Source organism: Rhinopithecus roxellana, chromosome 2 (genome assembly GCF_007565055.1).
Source record: "Rhinopithecus roxellana isolate Shanxi Qingling chromosome 2, ASM756505v1, whole genome shotgun sequence".
Classification (NCBI taxonomy): domain Eukaryota; kingdom Metazoa; phylum Chordata; class Mammalia; order Primates; family Cercopithecidae; genus Rhinopithecus; species Rhinopithecus roxellana.
The window spans coordinates 21,404,265-21,426,965 of NC_044550.1; the positions used below are offsets into that span (position 1 = coordinate 21,404,265).

Consider the following 22,701-nt stretch of genomic DNA (forward strand, 5'->3'; position numbering starts at 1 on the left):
AGATGACAATTGTTAAAGGTGGACAGGACAGAGCAGGCTGCACAACAGAGTCGTATTTCACACCTCAGAGGGTTCTACACGACCAACAATAACATCATATTCCTGTCAGTCAAGCATCATTATAGGGCTTGATAGACTGATACAAATAAAACAGCCAGTTAAAAAAAGGTCTCCTGGCTCTTTTCTGGCTATAGTTACAGGACTTGCTTGATTCTGTGACCTGTGAATTTTAGAATAACACTTCTTTTTGGGACAAAGAGACAGAGAGACTGCACCCACTACTGACTCTGAAAAAGATCAAAACTATATGTAAAATTTGCTCCATTTAAAAACCCTAAAGTCATTTTGTAAATTTTGATCAAACTCTCTCTGCCTCCTATTAAAGTAAAAACTTATTTTTAAATGATCCAAAATAGAAGGTACCATTTGACAGTCACATAATACAATGGACTGACAAATCATTCTAGCAGAGAGCTAGATGCTCAAAGCACATGCATAGAGTCCATTAGAACAATATTCCAGTATGTGTTACCTTTATGAGAAAGAAAATAGAAAAAAGTATCTGATGTTCACTTAAAAACAAATTACATACATTGTCACAAAATTGCTCTGTTGCATCCATTTTTAGCAGAGACTCCTCTGATTGTGTGTGTGTGTGTGTGTGTGTGTGTGTCAAAATAGATAAGGCTGAGTAATAAGCTGAAAGCTTCCTAGAGAGTAAATTGATACATGGGATCTAATTCAAGTTGTATTTCAAGTTTAAATTATAAATGATCTCAATATGCAAGACTACAAAAACTGACAAAAAAAAAAAAACCAGTTATATATCCACACATAATTGTAGTGGAATAAATCCAAGTTTTCCAGAACATTCTAAGTAAAGCTGTAAATATATGGTTGCTAAATTAAATTTTATCATTAATACTTTTTTGTTTCTTTTAATCTTACAGGGAGATCTGCCATTATCCCCTGGGCCATCTAATTTTTTATTTGTTCGTTCATTTGTTTGTTTGTTTGAATTAGTGCCCAAATGTCTCTTGCACTGTTGGAGCACATTCCACAATGAAGTGAAAGTGAATGACAGGAAAATACACATCAAGACCCCAGATTACACTTTCTAATCTGTCTGTACACATGAAGCCACAACACCATGGGAACTGCGGGCCAGAAGGAAGTTTGAGAAATTTACTTGACATAGATTTTGTGCCAAGGATTGCTCACCAGAAGCAAGACTAACTTCTCAAACCAATTTTGTGCTTTATATTTAGAGTGCAGAATGGAGGTTAGGGCAACTGTGATTAAGATGACAATATATCCCTCGATAGCTTACTTGTGGAGACAGTTGAATAATGTTTTAAAAGATATAAAGTAGGACAATACATTTCTCTAAAAATAAAATTCGTAAACTGTCAGATTTTAGTTCAGGCAAAAGAAGTGAAAGGAAAAAATAAACAGTTGACTTTAAACAGCATGGGTTTGAACCACATTGGTCCACTTATATGCCAGTTTTCCTTCTCTGCTGATAACAAGACACCCCTTTTTGTCCTTCTCCTCCTCAGACTATTCAATGAGAACATGGTGAGGATGAAGAGTTTTGTGATGATCCACTTCTACTTAATGAATAGTAAATGTATTTTCTCTTCATTGTGATTTTCTAAATAACATCTTTTCTCCAGCTTATTGTAAGAATGCAGTATGTAATACATACAACACACAAAATGTATATTAATTAACCATTTGTGTTATCAGTAAGGTTTTCTGTCAACAGTCGGTTATTGGTAGTAAAGTTCTGGGGAGTCAAAAGTTATCTGTGGATTTCTCACTGAGCAGAGGGTTGGTGCCCCTCACCCTCACACTGTTCAAGGGTTAACTGTACATAAAATTAAGGTGATGTAAAAATAGGAATAGTCCCTAGAAATTCAAATTGTCAGTAATTGGGTATTGTCTCTAAATAAACATATTGCTGATAAATTTATCTAATTGCAATAATTCCATTGTTCATTTTTACTCTGATATACAAAACATGCCAGAAATTTGTCATAAAGCCACATATTCTAAAGCAAAATGTGATGGAAGGCAGATACTTTTTAGATATTATACGTGGAGATTTAGGAATTGGAAGCTCAAGAGGATTTCATCGTAATGTATTTTACCCACAAGGAAGCCCATGATATTGGGTCCTAAGTACTACGGTAGGGTTCTATTTTATTAGTAAAGATAGCATAATCAATGTTTTTTCTCTTTTGTACAATCAATGTTTTTTCATCTTATCAAATATAAGCAACTTGAATTATCTTCCAGTCAGTATGGAAACTCATGATTATACTTTATTTATTGGATTTGATGCTGTTTGCCAAACATATTATAACTTCTTTAAAATGTAGTCAAGGTGGGACAGTATCAATACTTGTTTTAAAAATTAGCCATTTTGCATTTTTGGCCATAATTTTACATTATATGTGATTATTTTAATCAAAGAATATGATTTCACTCATGGCCTGACAAACCCATGTAACAATGATCCATATTATAACACAACTATAATTCATAAGGAATGGAATAAAGTGGTAAACTGAATCGATTTGAAATTAGACATATCTAATTGAATTTCAACTTTGCAAATCCTCTAGCTGTGCAACCTTTAGTAATTAACCTCTATGAGCCTGTTTCCTCACTGAACAATAGGAATGGTAACATCAGAGGGTTGGTGTGAGAACAAAATGAAATTATACATGTAAAGTGCCTAGAATACTACTTGCCTTACATTAGGGGCTTAATGCTAATTATTTATATATAATAAGAAAAGGAGGAACAACTGACCTCTTTAGGTAGAAAATTTGGACTAACGGCCTTAAGAAAGCGAGAACTATATGGTTGCTTGAATTTTCGAGGAATCAAAGAGGAAGTACTAGAATTCTGAAGAATTCATAAGGCAGAAATGAGATTTAACTACCTTTTGGTAGTTAAATCTCATTAGCTAATGTGATCTCATAGCTAATGTGGATTCCACAAAAAGAAGCCTTGAACACTCTATTCCAGCCGTAACCTCAGGAGTTTCCTCTGGGTAGTAGTGGTTTGTTACTTACTTAACATGAAGAGACTTAAGTATGAAGCCAAAAAGTAAAGACTCTTAGACCTAGGGCATACCATCTGCCTAGCATTAAGCAAGAGTTGAAAGTCAGTTACAGAAGCAAAGTCATTTCTAACATGATTAATGTTCCATCCTTGAACGTGGCAGGAAGACTGCAAAAGATATTTGGAAGCCAATGTTTCCTCTGAATAAAGTAAACGAGTATACGCTAAGCCCCCCTCCCTGGACCATGCTGGCCTGTTAGATAAGTTGCCAATGTGGAGTCTGCAAACTCTGGAGCAAACTGGCTATCCAGGATGAGAAAATATCTCAAGGCCAATGATCATTGCTACCGTAAATGCACAGTGCACCGTATAAACACTGGGGTCAGATACAGTTATCCAGCATATTACTCAAAAACACATCTAGCTCAGAGCTGACAAGATAATCTGTTCCTGTGAGTGCAAAGCAGACTGGAATGCTGCAGCTATGACCTACTCAAGGAAAGAAAAAAGAAAGTGAAACTCTCCAAGGGCTCCATCTCATGTTCTTTATGCAGGCAAAATTCCAACAGACTTCAAAAGAAGTGTTGCCTAAGGAGGGAGGACTGGTCCGAGCTCACTGGGGGTATCATTTCCATGATCATGTTGCCATCTACATTTGGTAGACTGGCAAATGCAAATATTTCAGATACAAGTTTAAATAGATGAAAAAAGAAGTGTGAAATAGCTTGGAGATTTGCTTGCAAAAGAAACCTCAGAATTCCAGGAAAAGGATTTAAAATCAGAAGCTTCATAAGTTATCCAAAAATCCCATGAGGGTATTGGTGTGTGATCATATCAGAAATAAGTGTTTTTCATCATATGTTCTCACTCATAAGTGGGAGCTAAGCTATGAGGATGCAAAGGCATAAGAATGACACAATGGACTTTGGGAACTCAGGGGAAAAGGTGGGAAGGGGGTGAGGGGTAAACAACCACAAATAGGGTAAAGTGTATACTGCTCAGGTGATGGGTGCACCAAAATCTCACAAATCACTGCTAAAGAACTTACACATGTAACCAAATACCACCTGTTCCCCAATAACCTATGGAAATAAAAAAATTTAAAACAAATTTAAATGGACATATATTGCATTCTAACATATCACATGATCACAAAACTGTGTATTTAAAAAATAATTTTCCAAACTTTAAGTACATTCTTAAAAGGTCAGTAACATTTTTCTAATAGACATATAGGCTATATTTTGGTGTTTTAACAAAGTTTTAACATACGTGATCCTGATAAATGCAAACAAGCCAAAGTGCAGCAAACGTACTTACAGGAGGACCTATTGGGGGAGCAGGTGGAGAGAGAAGAAGAAGGAGAGAGATGAGTTAGTGAATATGCAAAATATTAAAATCAAACAAAAGATATGAGCATAATCATCAGCATGATATAACAGACATGGAAGTTTTTTAAAATTCACTGATTCTTAACCGTTTTTAGGCCATGGAGCCTTTGATACCATTTCAGAAAAATTTATAATTGTACACAAAATTTTACATAAAATTTCAAGTGATTTTTAGATTGCCTGAAGCCTGTCTATGAATTACTGAGAGGTTCATATATCTTAAGTAAAGACTAATTTATAAAAGTTTAGATAAGTATGAATTATGAGAATATTTGGTAATTTATGATAGACCAGTCACAGAGAATTGATATATAACTTCTTGAGTTTGATAAAACAGCCAAATGAGAAATGTACCTATTATTTGTCCTTAGAATTTTTTATTCGACACTATTATAAATATATAAAAGTCTAGTTCCTCATGTTTATATAAATTTCTTTAAAACCATCAAAACAGGCAAAGTCTAAGACAATTTTAAATATTTCACATACCATTATGCTCAATTAAAATACCAGTTCTAAGTAGCTAGGAAGTTGGAAATTGCCTTTTATTTTCTATGAAACTTTGTATAAGCATACATTTTTCACTTTTTCCCCATAATCCTCTTTCTTTTGACAACAATCAAAGATCATTTCTATGATTATCTGATTCCACTAATGTTTTATTCTTTCTTTTTCCTCAAAACAAATTTATAAAGTATCCTCTATCAGAAGACTTTACACTTTGTGAAGGAATACCTACACAAGTTTCCAATTATTTAGATTCAATGAGCTTTAAAGGTAGCTTTTGATAACACTCTTTAAAAAAAAAAGTAACTACACAGCTCAAATTAATAAATTTTCATAAACGCTTTTTACTTTTACATCTTTCTTAAAATGGAAGAGGACATGAGGCAAGAAAATAAACCACACATCAATCTGCTATCAGCTCTTCTTGATAGGTTAATGTTTCTGTTTCAATACTTAGTAATTGATTATTTTTAATATTGATAAATATTTAGAGAAAATACTGAAAAATAACAATTTACGGCATGCTAGAGTCAAATCTTAAATTACTTTATCTTGCATGGAAGAATTAATGGCCTCATAAGACTTTATGTGGTCACTTCCCAAAAAAAAGAAAAACGGTAAGTGAACTCATTTATACAGATCACCTCAGTTTCAAAAGAAATTTTACTTGACTTTTACGTTTTACATTGGAGATTTGTTTTACATACAGGGATTTGACCCGAAAGCAAGAATGTCCTGAAGTAGGAATCAGGACAATTGGTTCTGTTTCAAGTTCTGCCTTGGCCAAATCACCTGACTGCTATGGGCCTCCATTTCCTCAACTACAAAATGGAAATTCTGGATTGATTACTAAGGCTCCTGTCATTAATAAAATTCCATGGTTGTACAAGAAGGATAACACATTCTCAGATTTTGAAAACAATGAGAGTAAAAGCATGACAAAATTGTGCCAACTGGATAAAATAGCAACACAGCTTTCTAAGACACGTGCCCTAGTGTCCCAAGGCAGATGTTTTTGCAAAGGACCTACATTTACTGACCACCTACATAGATGGAAACGTGGCTGATGCTATCACACTGTGTGCAGCTGAGAAACTCTCCGTTGTACACAGAAAGGACAGACTTAACTTGACCCAGTAAATAAGCCCCAAATGGGTACCAAATGTTACTAAACTGCAATTAACAATACTTTGCAAACTTCCCCTTTTTGCAGTTTGATAGAAATAAGAAGATTTAAAAAAAACAAAAACAAAAACAAAAAAAAAAACTAGGTCTAGCAGAGAAGATTTAAATGCACATCTACAACCTCCAACAAGACAATATTATCATTAATTAGGAAGAACAGATGCCGGAACTTAACCAGAACATGAGTGACATAGAGCAGCTGAAAGAGAGACTTACCAGATTCTCCTCTTCGGCCTCTCTTACCTCGTTTCCCTGGAGGGCCTGAAATACAAAGGATAATGTTTTGAGTGTAGTTTAACTTTTTTTCCCGGTTCCACCAAAATGGCTAGTAAATAATTTATATATATTTTCTCATTGTTTTTATCTACCAATTTCAAGAAAGAGACCAGATATTTGTAAAGGTCAGTACTGTCTTTTGTGTTTCAGCAAAACTCTTAAGGTTCATTTAATTATAAAAGCTACTCTAGATACATGATCATCCAGGGTTACTTAACACCAATGATTCAGAATTTTTGTTCATCCTGCTTTAATATCATCAGTAAAGAAAGAGTTTGCTAAGAAAATTGTTAGTGTTGAGTTTTATGTTTCTAAGGAATATTTCTTTTCAGTATATGAATAATTAAAGTACTAATTAATCATTTAAAGGTACTAAGTACAAATGATTTATAGTTTCTTTTCAGTCAGGTCCATCATAATTTTCCGAAAATGTTTAGTTGGCAGTTAGTTAAATGTATATATTAGTAATGGAAAATAATCCTTAGAAATATTTATATCTCATTAAATGTGAATATATTGGAATTTTACCGATCAACAACCACCTGAATAAAATCACAACCTTTTTAATAGGGCAGTATTTAGGTAGTAATTATAGACCTGATTTTTCTACAACGGCAAGGTCATTATTGTCATTCAATAAATAGTCAGCCTTTATGACGATCCCATTTTAAAAGCAGAGAAATAAAACTTCTTTTTTTTTTAATTTTAACTGGTGAGTTACTGGTAAAGACCACCAAGCTAGTATGTATCAGACTTAGCACAAGATTCTAGACGTTCATGGCTTTCAAGCCATTATTCTCAATTATATAATTTCTGTCCTCATTTCCTTGGGCAGGAGTAGCCTTGCACTGAATTATGGTTCAGGCAAACAGAAGAGAATAATTAGCCCACAATGAGAATTGAGGTCTTATAATATTTGCCAGGAGAAGAAGGCCAAGGAAAATACAGAACTGCCTGTTTTTAAAGAATGAGCTGCTAAGTAGGACTGATGACTTCCAAACTTTAGAAAGTTCAAGACACAAGCAGCACAGGCCTTAGTATCCAGGCGACTTTCAATGTGATCCTGAGCTACCGGCTCCCACATGGAAACACTATCATGGGAAATAAAAACATCAGTGGGGCAGTTAGTTTCCTCCCAATCCCTTACACAGAGTAAGTCTCAAACACACACACACACATACACATAGAGACATAATCTGATATATAAAACTTCCTTAAGACTAAGAATTATATTTTTTCTAGTACAACATCAGTTAAACTAAGAACTCTCTAGCAACCACTATATACTTATAATGTCTGTGGTTCACATGGTAGGACCATTAGAAGCCACTGTGGAAGAGATGACAGATGAGAATTTTCCAAAACTGAATATAGTAGTCCTATGATTTAACATATATTTCAAGTGGCATGTAAAAATAGTTCACCCTAACCATGTGGAAGGAGAAACTTAGGAATATTCAAAGACAAAAAAAAAAAAAAGTTAGGAAATACCAGAGGGAAATTATAATGGAAAGTACTTTGACTGACTGTTGTCTCACCTACAACAAAGGTGCCAGAAAGGCCCAGCCCTGATTTTTACAACATGTCTTAAAGGCCGCTAATTATTACTTATTTATTGGGAATTAGCTTCTTTGCCATTTTTCCCCTGAAGAATGTGTCTTTCAACAGTAGATTTCATCAAATAAAAACAATAGATTGCACAAATGTTTAAGAATTAACTTGAATACATTTTTATTTTATTTAACAGAGAGAAGATTATGAAAAAAATGATTAAAGAAGCACTCACATCTTTTGAAGAAATCAAAAACCAAAATACGAATATTTCTGAACATATCTGGATTAAATATTCAATCAGAAGGTTTAAAGAAATGAATGAAATGCTGTGGTAAATCTGCTTGTCATATTGAGAATTGAAGAACAGGATGCAAGCAAACTGAAATGGCATTTGGCAAGACAGATATCTATTGAATATGGTAGGGTTTTACAAAGAATGTCATAATATTTGACAGAGAAAATGAACTTAAACTAAGTTATGAGAAGATGGAATATAAACTAATGAATTTACAAAGAAAATACTGGATTTAAGAAAAGCAGGTTATAATTATTATTGGAATCAGAAAACTGCAGGGAGCATTATACTGAGCTTGGTGAACTAATAAATTATACAAAACTCTCAGAAAAGTCTAGGTAAAGATCTTACTTACAAAGAGAATAATCTGATGTTTGAAGAAGTCTACTGTGCAGATCAAGTAATTTGATCTTGCTTCTGAATTTAAAGACAAAAAGAATAATAAAAATGAAATGGATGAGACGAATTTGGCAATGGATAGCTGGCAGAACAGAGTGAGAAGATAAGAAATCAGAAAAGAGAAACCAGACAAAACTGATGTTAACAATTGTCACAAAAGATAGTGGCCATTTCCATTCCAAACTGAGTAGTGAATTGTTAGCCAGGCATGAGCTGTATGAACACATACAGAAGTTGGAACATGGTTCTCATTCACTAAACTTGGCCAGATCTTTGCAACAGAAATTCTCAGTAAATTCTATCAGCAGAAAGACATGACTCTGCAAAAGAAACTGGTTCAAGAATATGAATGGGAACAGAAAAAACAGCAGCTATCAGCAACAGAGGAAGTGAAAACTTACAAGCAGAAAATTCATTCAATGAAGAATGAATTACAGAAAACAGACAGAGATGACAAAACCAGATTGCTCTTCAGTGTTAGAAAATTCAGGACAATTGGTACTATCCATGCTTCAGAAAGAGTTCTTGCTAAGTTTCAAAAATAGATGCAAGCTGTCAGCCTGAGATAGAATTAGTAAAAATTTGCCATCATGGTAATTATTTAAAAACCAGTGACTATAAACCCAAGTTCAGACAGACCCAGTTCATCAAATAACAAAGGAAAGCTTCCTAAACCATTCCAGTTCCTCACTAATGATGTACCCCCTTGATAAGGCTCTTCTCTAAAGTTAGATATGTACCTAGAAGGAAACATATGCCCCTCTATGGGCCCTCATATGATCGTGAGGGTGGGTGGTTACTGGAAGCAGCTGGAATACTCTTCCCTGGCTCATCAGATGAATTACCAAAACCTGTCAATTCTACCCATATTACTTGGATCTGTTCACTCTTCTCCACTCCTAAGAGTATAATATTTCAAGGCTGAGTTTAAACTTAATCTTTCTTGGCACTCCAGTAACAGATTTTTTCACAGTGATGTTATTTCTCTTTGAAAATATTTTTACCTTTTATAAACATTTACAATAAACACACAGGAAGTATTTAGAGAAAAGTTTCAGAATTCATCATTGGCTAGGTGTTTTGTTTTGACCTCTTGTTTTCTATTTCAACACACATTTCTGGTTGGATCTGCTTTTGCAGAGCAGGTATCATGTGGATAAAAAGCAAAGGGAAGGCTCACGCCCTGGGTGATTGTGCTTAGGTGTGTGTTGTCATAAACACCTGAGAATAGGGAGAAGATGGCTAGCTCATTACAAGAATGGCTTAACGGTCGCCACTGACACAGGTCCATTAGACAACACATTCCTGACTGAATGGAGGAGGTAATTAATGAACATAAAGACACACACTAGGTGTTCAATAAATATCAGCTCCCTCTTTTACTTTATTTATATTTTCTTTTTAGTCCATTGTGATTCTACTTGATAATTTTATAAAAGTTGACTATGTATGTGAACAAGATTGCAAGAGATTAATATCACCTTATAATTATACTATTCAAAGAGGCAATTTAATATACTAAAGACAACATGGAACACAGAGTTAAAAACCTGTGGATTTTTCACTGCTGTGTGAATTGAGCTGACTTTCAACTAATCTGTTTGATTTTAATCTGCTACCTGGTAAATAATACTCATTCTGCCCCATCTGTATGATTATTGTGAGGATGAAACTGTAAACTGCTATTACATTATACTAAACAAGTATTTCCTTCATTTTTCATTCATGTGTTGAAGCTTATAAACCATTTCTGTGCTATATTACCGTCATATTCATCAACAAGAATAGTAAGATTTTTAAACATAGTAAGATTGCTAAAATAGTAAGATTTTGACACATTCTAATAAAAAGCTGAAACTTAGAAGCTTCATCGCCAGAAGCACAGGGAACTTTAAGTACATTAGATAAAAAAAATCATAAAATACCTCAAACAGTAGAAAATATTCCCCAAAAAATACTCTTATTCAGAGTTTTCGAGGCAGAAAATGGAGATGTTATGGCAAAGGAAAGGGCAGGAAACTTAACTTGTGATCTGGGAGGGACAGAGTGAGGATGAAGCTCTTTGCAGATGGAGCAGCCCTCTTGATGGACGCATGCTGGGGTAGGGAAGTCTGGAGGACAAATGTGTGCAACACCCAAGATGCTCCTCCACCCCCAAAGGATCCCTGAACAGGTCGCCAACAGCTGCAGCTGGCTCTTGGGAGGGAGGAACCTGTCTGGGCAGAGGAGACAGCGGATCATCCTTTCTCAACCAACCTCCCCCATCCTCCAGCTACGTTCAGAGACTAAACCAGGTTTGCCTTCAGGTCCTCTGGATTAACCTTACAAGCAGGCACAGATTAATTTCACCGCTCTCCCCAAAGTCCTCCCACCTGTTTGCTTGCTTAATGCCTGAAATTCCTTCAAGATGGACCAAAGCCTTTCATTCCACAATTAGAAGTAAAAGGCTTAAATGGCAATGCCTGGTAGAAGTAGAACACTAACTAAAATTTATTCTCTCCATACTCATAAAATGTCTGTACTACAACAGACCCACGAGGTCATATGAGCCAAAGGTTTTCATGCTCTGCTTAGAATCTGGACCATCAGATCAGCTCCAGATTGCCATACTGAATTGCAACCGTTTAAAGTAAAACCTCCATGGCTAAAACAAGTGTATAAATGATTCACATTTCTGCAAATGTAAAACTGAGCCCAACAGAGGTGAAAAACCTGCCCACAGTCCCACACAGCAGATCCCAGCTTCCTGATTCCAAACCAGCAAATGTTTGAGGGACTATTTTCTTACACATTATGAAACTAATAAATGTATTCAAATTAATTGTTTGCTAGTAAGATTTTTACTGTATTTTAGTTAGAAACAACAAAAATAGTTGCCAAATTTTTATTTTTTATAACCTAATCAGAGCAACATAATTTTAATAAAGTAGCTCATCACACTGCCTGTCAATTTCGAATTCACATTCCGCAGACACAACTGGCCACAACCAGCCCGAACTTTCCAAAGTACTTTATCAATGGCCCACCTTGTATTTTTCGAACATCGCTACTTAGACAGATGTATTATTAATCCTTGTGACAGCCTTCCACTAGACTGTAAGCTCATGAAGGGAGAAATTCTCTTGTTCATCCTTGTATCTCCAGCAGCAGGCATGAGGCTGACCACTGGGAAACCTTTAAAGGAGCACTGCCTATGAACTATTTGATGCACATCAACGTTATTTCATACTCTTATGGCAAAAACCACAATTACTTTTGCACCAACCTAATACATTAATTTTTCAGAAGAAATGACTTTTTTTTATTCAGGAGATTTATTTCCCAAGATTTTCTCAATCAGCATGTACTCTACTATACATAACACAGGGTTGTTTGTTTTAAATTTCTTTTATGTGTGTATTTTTGTTTCAAATTTCCTCAAGTTTTAATTTCTGTGGAATGTCAGTCTATAAACGAAGTTAATCATAATAAATAATAGGAAATAATTTCAGCTTACAATAGCCAAGTTCCATAACTCTCACTACAGAGTATTATTCAGATAATACAGTAATCATTTTAAAGATAATGCGTTCAATTGAAAATCTGGAAAAGTCTCTCTCCTTTATTTTTAACAATACAAAAGATATACTAACAAATGTTTGAGGGACTATTTCCTTACACATTATTAAAGTAATAAATGTATTTAAATTAATTGTTTGCTAGTAAGATTTTTACAGTAAGAAACAACAAAAATTAAGTCACCAAATTTTTATTTTTATAACCTAATCAGAGCAACATAATTTTAATAAAGTTATGAATATTTATAATATACTGTTCCCCTAAAGTAGATTTGTTTTGTGAAATTCCAAGAGGATATTTTTTAAATCAAATAAAAATACCAAATATTTAATTTTATGAATAGTCCTTTCATAAATATGCTTATTTTCAAGCTTTTATACCAAGTGATTTATGATAATTCCACATAAAATTTATAAAACATAAAGAATATGCAGAAACTATGTTCACCGAATGAAGATAAAACACAATAAAGCCCATGGAAGGTACAAAAAGATTTTAAAAAAACTCTCTTCAAGTGGCTAATAAATTATCAGTATATACATTAGACCACCTAAAACCAACTGAGAGGATATGTATGTGTGTACTGGTTTAAATGTAAAATGTAATATTCATTGGTGTAGTAGTCAGTGCTTTAGAAGAAAATGGGCAAGTTATTCCAGAATATACTTCTCATGTGGAAAATTTTTTGTTTGACACAGTCTTACTCTGTCACTGAGGCTGGTGACAGTGTAAGTGGTGTTGAACATCGCTAGTTAGACAGGGTGCAGTGGTGATAACAGCTCACTGTAACCTCAAACTCCTGGGCTCAAGCAATTCTCCTGTCTCCGTCTCCTGAACAGCTTGGGCTATGGGCACACATCAGCGTGACCAGCTAAGTCTTTTATTTTTTGTAGAGACACGGTCTCACTCTTGCCCAGACTGGTCTCAAAGTCCTGGTCTCAAGCAATCCTCCTGCCTTGGGCTCCCAAAGAGTTAGAATTAAAGGTGTGAGCCATCGTGACTGGCCTAAGAGAGTTATTAAGCAGCAAGGATACACTTCTGGAAAAGCATGTTATCTTTCTCATGAAATGCACTGAGAGCAGGACTCTTATTTGTTTCTATATTTTTTTCAATTTTATTTATTTACTTATTGAGACAGAGTCTTACTCTGTCACCCAGGCTGGAGTGCAGTGATGTGATCTTGGCTCACTGCAACCTCCACCTCCTGAGTTCAAGCGATTCTCCTGCCTTAGCCTCACGAGTAGCTGGGACCACCACGCCTAGTTAATTTTTTTTTTTTTCATATTTTTAGCAGAGATGGGGTTTTGGCCAGGCTAGTCTCAAACTGCTGAATTCATGTGATCCACCTACCTGTGACTCCAGAAGTGCTGGGATTACAGGCATGAGCCACTGTGCCTGGCCTCAATTTGAAATAAAGTGAAAATTTTCACAATTGCCATTAAGATGTTTTAAGTAAATACAAACAAATTACATCAGAATTGTGGTAAATCTAATTCTCAACATTATGTGATCATTAGAATTATTTTTAAATTGGTTGAGTTTCTACTCCTGTGGAGAGAGGTCAATAAACCAAAATTACCTTCTAAAACTTATTCCCAGTTATCGCAGTGTAAGTTTAGTTCTTTGTGGTGCTAGGATTAAATGAAGCATGTCAAGTTTAACTGAGAATTAGTTGATATTCATTAATTTCATAAGTAGGAAAAACTGATCACATTCATGAGATAACTGGGGTCTCTCACAAGGACATACTGGAAAATACTACTGCACTTAAACAATAAAAGAAATGGATCTCCAAACTGAGTGCAATGTTTTCTGGGCTTTATATCAATGCTTTGTTTCCAGAAATGGAATTCCAGAAAATGAGGGGTTATCTTTGTTGCTGTTTTTAGTATCTAGATAATAAATATAGTAGAATATTCCATAGAAACTGTTCAAGACTACAAACAGCCTCATGTTGCAGTTCATTGACTTTAATGAGGTCTGATGTGGCACAGTTGTTATTTCTATCATTCTTTTCCCACACATAAAGTGTTTCATTATTATGGTACTAGAATGTTTTACCCCAGGATCCTACAGGGGATTTATCATGACAGCTTTTTTTATTTCTACTTGTGGGGAAGGGAGCTGCAAAATGTCAGAGAGTAGGGGTTGGGAAATAGGAAAGATATGATTCTTTGTGAGATTACATGCTATGTAACAAGAGTGACTATTATCTATACAATGTAACATATTAACATGAAAAACAGTTTCCAAGCTTGCAGAAAAATATTTTAAATTAGCTTTGCAGATTACATGTTTCTAATGGAATTGAGAGTGGTAGACACCTCTTTTAAAGATAAACAAAAATGTTAAACTAACAGAAAAAAATAAGATCAACAGTTGAATGTAGTTTTTCAAATATTCAATAAATAAAATTATGTTAATTTTTATTTATCAAAGATTGAAATAATCTTCACGGAAAATTTTAAAAGTGGGCTAATAGAAACTAGGATTTGTTTTTATTAATGGCTTTGTGACACCACAAGCCTTTGCCAAATTTCCGATGGATGAATTAAGCAGCACCACACACACCATTACACATATGTAAATAGCCCAGATATTTAGGCGGGTGCTAAATTAATCATTTAGCATGACGCCAAAATTTCCACCCAGTAGTAAAAAGACTCATAGAACAATAATACAGAACTGCTTTAACACTCGAAATGAGTGATGGAAAATGAAAAAACAGAAAGGCAAGACAAAGCCATTCGAGTAAGAGTAGGAGTAGTTCAGAGACAGAGGGTAACATGGAAGTCTGGACCCAGTGAAATAAGCATGAAGGCATGGGCATACTAAAACAATCAGTGCAGGAATGATAGAGTAAGATCTGTCTGTGGAAGCCAGAGAACCTAGTAAGCCCCTGTATCATGTGGGGGAAAAGCACAAAATACTAGGAAATAATACAAGGGACAATGATGATGACTAATATTTATGAGTGCCACCACACACCTTGCACTGGGCTAAGCACTGTACATGCTTGGTCTCACTTATTTTTACTAGTTGTGTGATCGCAATACAATTTTGGAAAGTGACGATATAGAGAGGTTAAAAGATTTGCTCAACAGCACATAGGTAGTAAACAGTGGGTTAGGGATGTATATCAAGACAGCCTGACACTTCGATTACAAATGCTGAAACTAACAATTTGGTCACTTATTAAACACACTATAGATCACTGTATTTTCTGATACAAAAACACACAACTGCCCGAAAGAAAATAGGAAATTTAAGTCAACTTAGAAAAAATATGTTCATGAGTATTTCTGAAGCCCTTTATTTAAAATCTTTGTTTATAGGCTTATTTTTAGCTTTTCATTTTAAAGGAAAAATAATCATGAGAAATCACTGGCCAACAGTTAATAAACTTTTATTTTACAAAGTTAAAAAGACAGTGTTCTCTTTTCATACACTGAGAACACTCATGGCTAGCCTAAGGGAATGTGATTAACACATATTTATGTTTAAGCTCAGTTAATATGCTCTTACAGCATGCACAGCAGTTTTTACCCATTCTGTTATATATAAGTATTTAAAGTGACAGAAATAAGAAAAATATTGATCTTTTAGAAAGGAGGGATATTGCCTGTCTTATTCATTATTGTATTCTTAGTATCTGGCACATAATTAAATGTTAAATAGATGACCTTTTTTAAAGTAGTATTTCTGCTAGTTAAAAAGAAAACAAAACAAAACAAAATGGCAGAGTACAACTTCTGAAATCAGCCATAAGGTTTGAACCTGTCTCTTCAACAATTTAGCTATGTGACTTTGGACAAACTAACCTCTTAGAACTCTTGTCTTCATCTACAAAATGTCAATAATATCTATCTCAGACTTGTTCTGAGTGTCAAGTGAGATATTTTACTTGTGAGGTACTGAGCACATAGCAGCTGTGGAGACACAGCATCTGTGCCCATAAAGGCAAGTGCTACTTAGGAGATATTTAGGTTAGGGGGCTTGACTTTGATTAATTAGATAATCGGGGAGGAAAGAGCAACCTCTAATCCTCTTCAGCCTACAATCCAGCCCTCACAAGGTTCCCAAAGTGACCTATCTCTTCTTACCATCCTTCCATGGCCCCCTCAACCCCCCTTCATTGCCCCCTTGCCATGTCAGACCCTAACAGTATCACATAGCGTAATGATAATGGACATGAACTCTGGCAGATGAGGTAAATCATAGCATCTATTTCGTTTTTGTGAACATGTTAGCAGTTGGTCCATTTACATACACGTCTGGCACAGAGTAAACATTCTTTAGATGTTACCAATTGTAATGCTTTTTCACATCTCTGAATGTTTTTCGTTTGTCTAGGAAGTGCTTTGCAGATGGTACCTTCCACACGTTGGGTGCTCAGTACCAACTTAGACTAAATATTCCAAAAAAAAAAAACAACAACAGCAACAAAAATCATTACCTTCTTGGAAAAATGAGTTCATGGCTTTCAGAATTTGGGCTGTCATTCACCCAAGCTTAAAATATCAAGGTAATTTTTTAGTCCTTCCCTCGCATTCTTGGGAAATTTAGTGTTTCATCAATATTTTTCCTTGAAACAACTCTTGACTGTCCCTTTGTTTTCATTCCCAATGCTGATGCTATAGTTTGGGCCCATACTTTTCAACTCTAAATGCTTACTGGTCTGTCTCAAATCCACCTCCATAAACTACTAGGGTAATCATTTTAACCTATTTTCATCATGCAATTCTCCAGATCAATAAGCTTTCATGCTACATAAGGGAGGAAGTACTTACACATTGGTCCAACACACAAGGTTTTCTCCTATCTAACAAATCCAACACAAGTCTCCATACTACCTAAAAGAGTCTGTCTTGCCTAATCCTTGGTCTTTCATCACTCTTGTGCTCTCCTTACTTAAATTTAAGTTCTAGAAGACATAATTGAGGACTGACAATCCTTTCTCCTTTGCCATGTATTTGGCCCATTTTTCTCCTCTAGTATTTTTTCCAGCATACCCATGAATTGATTCTTGTTGGGATAGAAATTCTGCCTTCTTCACTATCACTACCAGGTTAATACAGTTCAATTTTAATAGAGTTGTTAAGTAAAAACACAACATTTTAAAAATTTTACTCCATTACCTAAATAGGAATAGGAATAGATTTCATACCTCAAACTATAGTTTAAGGAGGAGCTGCTATTTTGTCTATTTAAGGAATTAATTTGCTCAATGCTATGATGTATTTGGAAATGTCATGCATATAAAAAGTGCTCTACAAAATGCCAAATTATCTTGCTAAACTAACTGAGAACACAGTGCAGTGTAGGTTAGGATTACAGTTGGCCTCCCATAGAAAATGCTAACATAGGTGATCTTCACCAGAAAATCAAATCCCATTTGACCATTTAAAAAGATACTTGAAATCTCCTAACCTCCCCTACTGAGTTTCATTGCCTCCTTCAGAATAAACACAGTTATTCCCCTACAGTTAAATTTCAGATTCATACTGACAGGCAAATTTCCTAGCATACAAAAACACCATGAGTAGATTTCTTTTTTTTTCTTTTTTTTTTTTTTTTGAGACGGAGTCTCACTCTGTTGCCAGGGCTGGAGTGCAGTGGCCGGATCTCAGCTCACTGCAAGCTCCGCCTCCCGGGTTCACGCCATTCTCCTGCCTCAGCCTCCCAAGTAGCTGGGACTACAGGCGCCCGCCACCTCGCCCGGCTAGTTTTTTGTATTTTTTAGTAGAGACGGGGTTTCACCGTGTTAGCCAGGATGGTCTCGATCTCCTGACCTCGTGATCCGCCCGTCTCGGCCTTCCAAAGTGCTGGGATTACAGGCTCGAGCCACCGCGCCCGGCCATCCATGAGTAGATTTCTATGAATAAAATGTTTCCCCATATGATTTCATAATAATTCTAGCACTTTAATGCTGCTATATCTATCACATGGCAAGTAAAACTTTTCCAATGAAACTATAGACGGGCCAATCCAAGACATGATTTTAACTTCTGAGGTTGAGTTTCTTTTCTATGTTGCATAGGAACTAACACAGAATTTTTTAAAATATCAAAAGCCTTGATATACACACACTCTTTTGCCCTTAGGTAATAAAGAAAACATACACCAAAATTTTATTGGCTTTCCATCTGGCGTCTTTCGTACTAATGAAGATGGGAAGCTTCAAAACATGCTGAGGTTTGGATGAGTGTCAGAGGTCTACCTACAAGTGCCAATCAACTTAAAGGACTTATGAAAGGTCCTTGATCAAGTAGACCAAGAGCTCAGGAGCTAACTAGCAGAGGTGAAAGCTCGAGGGTTACAACTTAGGTTATGAGGGAGAAAGTAATTTCAAAGTAGAATTTGAGTTCTTTTATTTTGCAACTTGACTATCATAAGGGCTTTTCATAAAATAGGACAGTTTTAAAATATGGCATTTTATTATGATATCAAGTAACATGAGAGGAAAAACCTTCAAGGAAAAAATTAACAGTAGTAAATATAGAAGAATTGTAATAATCACAAATAGAATGGATACTATGAAGTCTATTTTATGCTCCTTAGTAAATTGACACAAAAGATGTCTTGAATAAGACAATTGTACAATATAAGTAAAATAAATTTTGTACACAAAGTTTTGTGTAAAATATATTCAACAGAATAAATTTTCACTAGTAGTGATACTCATATCCATATTTAAGAACAAAAATGAGGAAATTAGGGTCTTAATCCACTTTGACACAACCTATATTCTATCCATATGCATTATTTATGAATATGCATGACTTAATCAGGTTTAATCATTCCTCATATTCAGCCTCCTCATTAAACAATTATTATTAAGAAATTCTTAAATTCTACTGGTAAGCTTTGAAGTTAGTTGTTAATACACAGCATGAAAAAGGATTACTATTAATAACATAAATCCCCAAGACACCTGATTGAATTTGATTGTTCTCTGAATATTTTATGCCGAGATAAAAACGGACACAACTAAAACAGTTCTTGACTATTAAAATATTTTAAGTCAAAAATAGCCATGAGTGCCTATGCCATCAACACTCCATGTGTATGTTGGGTTTCCTTCTGAAAAGGTCTCATGAATTTGTGAGAGATGCAAGGCCTAAAACAAAAACAAAATAAAAATAAAGAACAATGTTAGCCAATATACAATACAGTGTTACACTGCAAATGGCATTGATTATGCCACAGTTGCTCAGAGAAGAGAGTTGAGAAAAGGTTGTCGGAAAAGAAAAATTTTAATTTAACTTTAAAAAGTCGATAAAAGGCTGGGTGCTGTGGCTCATGCCTATAATCCCAGCACTTTGGGAGGCCAAGGCATGTGGATCACCTGAGGTCAGGAGTTTGAGACCAGCCTGGCCAACAAGATAAAACCTGTCTCTACTAAAAATACAAAAATTAGCCAGGCTTGGCGGCACGTGCCTGTAATCCCAGCTACTCAGGAGGTTGAGGCAGGAGAATTGCTTAAATCTGGGAGACAGAAGTTGCAGTAAGCCAAGATCACACCACTGCACTCCAGCCTGGGCAACAGAGCAAGACTCCGTCTCAAAAAAAAAAAAAATGGATAAAAGAGGATAAGGAAGGATAAAAATAATAATAATAAGGCACAGCTCCAGTGCAGTGGTTCACATCTGTAATCCCAATACCTTGGGAAGTGGAGGCGGAAGGATCACTTGAACCCAGTTTGAGACCAGCCTGGGCAACACAGTGGGACCTTGTCTCTAATAATAATAATACGGCATAAACACAGCTAGCCACATGCACTGCCGCTCACCATGGGACTACATTCACTGGAATTTTTGTTTGAAATAAGATTGGATAAGTAAGTCCAGTCCAGATTATTGAAGTCCTCAAATGGCACGAGAAAAAGGTAAGAAATTCTCCAATACATAACAAGAATCAAATATAGATTGAGTAGTAAGATAATGACATGAAGAAAATGGTGTTTTGTGAGGACTAACCTGGCAGGAATTAGGGAAGCCAATTATGAGTCTCTTACAGAAGCTAAGGCACAGTGATAAAGGGACTAGTGACAAATGGGGACAAAAAACAGAAACTGAAAGTAATACTTGACAAAAAGAGTCAAAGTTGGAGGATTAATTGGATTTAGGAGCTGAATACAACAGGTTGAAACTCAAAGATGGTCTCCAAGGATTTGAGCCTTATAGAATAGAAAATTGGTGGTACTATTTACATATATTGGATAGATTAAACGAAAGATCCCTCTGCCATTAACATGATAGTCAGATGTCAACCTTAGGCCTTGGAAACAGTTTCAGAATATTGGCATATTTATATGAATTAGATCCTCTGTGGAGTCTACATTTCTTCTTTTAACACGATATGCACAGACCTTTACACTTGAAGATTTGCCCCAAAACTTGGAAAACATTTGTTCTTGTATTTGGACATCCACAGTATGCAAGGTTAGTTTTGTAGATGTAATTACAAAGTTCTACAAGTAAATGGATAATAAGTTGATGTTAACATTACAGAATCCTTACCAACAAATCATCAAATGGAGGCCAAACCTACTATGGTTGTTTGTATCTTTCTATTGATTCCCTTAAAATCTGTAAAATACATTCTGATATTTTCACTCAAATACAGTGATTTAATTCAGAATTTCCGTCAGTTGAATATTGATTTGAATCATTTCTGAACTAGGAAGACAGCAGGAACAGTGGCTAGAGAGCCAGAGACCTCCCATGCATTGTCATTAAGTTCTACAGAATATTAGACATCTTATCTATAACATGAAAGGACTGTACTGGAGCTCCATGTTTCCTTCCAACAATATGATTCTATGAGAAGCAAAAGAAAATCATTTTTTTTCTAACTAAATGACCACACCTGGTCTCCAGTACCTACAAAAGCCCTAACCCTAGGTCCACCAAAGTAAATACAAGAATGCCAGCCAAGTCAATTGATTTCACATCCAATGGGCATGCAAATCATTATGTGAGTATCATAGGAAGCACCACCTTGAGGAGGTACAGGGTAGAAGTAGAGCACGGTGTATCCAATGTACTGCTAAGGAGGGCAGTCAGCCTGCAGAACTCTATTGGCTTTCCAGAACTGTGGCAAGAACTCACGAGTGGTAATGAATGAGAGCAATGTGCTCTGCTCCTTTCGGACTCATCTAGCCCCTCGGACTGGACTGATGGCTACAGCTGAGAAATTCCAAGGGGATTGAGGAGGGGAAGTGCCCAGGGCATGATGCAGGCACACAAATCCCTCTGGAGTCCTAATCATTCTGCCCGAGTACACGCAATCATGAAGCACAGTTGTTTGATCTGGCTACACACTCTCTTTCTTGCGAGGGAGAGGGAGGACTGTTTAGAAGTAGGAACACTCCCATTCAGTTGCATCACAAATTGTGATAAATCAATGGCCAGTCCTTGTCCAGCCATGTCAATTATAATCTGGCCAGATCAGTTGTACATTCCAGAAGAATGTAGGGAACTGTTTCCTATAGTTACCTGACAGAAACATGTTATGTTTGTTGTGCTAGAAAATGTTGATGCAGTAATCCAAACACCACCAAATGGCTTGCAAATACCTTTTTGGTGCTCTGTGTGTGTGTGTGCGCGCGCACGCAGGTGCATGCATGTGTGTTTAAGAAATAAATTTTTTCTCCCTTAATGCTATGCCTTACTTTTATTCCACTGCATGAAACAACCAAAAATATCTAATATTAATTTAGAGGAAGTCTTGCAAAGAGAACCTACTGAACAACTCTGTTTTTATTTAGACTATGCCAGTCTTATGACTATCTCTGGTCATTAGGCCTAGATTTTGAGCCACAATTGACAAGACTTTCCTTGTGATGACAGATTAAAGTATTCACTGTATGGCAAGGTTTTTTATTTCACTGCAGCAACCAATGATGAAATGCAATATGGTCAGATTAAAGGTAGCACATAACTACCCTTTTGTAGTAGTAATGTCTTCGGTGAACCCACACATGCTATCGGTCATTTAAATCCATAACCTGGAGCTGAGCAGAGCCCCATCAAAGTCTTCTTTACATGCCCCACCTGCCCTGGGGCGGTGCATACATCATTTAAAGCAAAGCTTAGTGACAGCTGCAGAAATGTACTCAGTGAAGCTAAAATAGACAGCAATCTAGAATAATAGTGATGGAAATATCTGGACATTCATATTTAAATGAATGAAATGATCACCCCAAATCCAGAGCTGATTTGCAGCTGGTACACATCAGCACTATACCACACTGGCTGTTGGTCAGTTTTAGAAGCACCACTCACCCCAAGTGCCTCTTTTCCTAATACCTGACCATCCTAGCCCCTTCCCCAGAGCCCCTGGAATGCCACGCAAAATGGGTACTCAAGGAAGAAAACCCCTGGCCCAGCAGGAGGTCTCCCAAACTCGGTTCCAGCATTGAGACTGGCATCCATTATGATTTGCTGAAAGGCAAAT

At 35.9% G+C, this 22,701-nt stretch overlaps 1 protein-coding gene across 2 annotated transcripts in view; it reads right to left on the reverse strand.

Moving 5' to 3' along the window:
- The window catches only part of COL25A1 (collagen type XXV alpha 1 chain), a 519,759-nt gene that overhangs the window by 253,274 nt on the left and 243,784 nt on the right, over positions 1–22,701 (reverse strand). For both annotated transcript variants that reach the window (XM_010379093.2, XM_010379094.2), the window contains 2 exons: positions 6,375–6,419; positions 4,396–4,403 (listed from right to left, as the gene is read on the reverse strand). In XM_010379093.2, the coding sequence (XP_010377395.1) occupies positions 4,396–4,403; positions 6,375–6,419 (53 nt within the window). The remainder of the gene's footprint in view (positions 1–4,395; positions 4,404–6,374; positions 6,420–22,701) is intronic.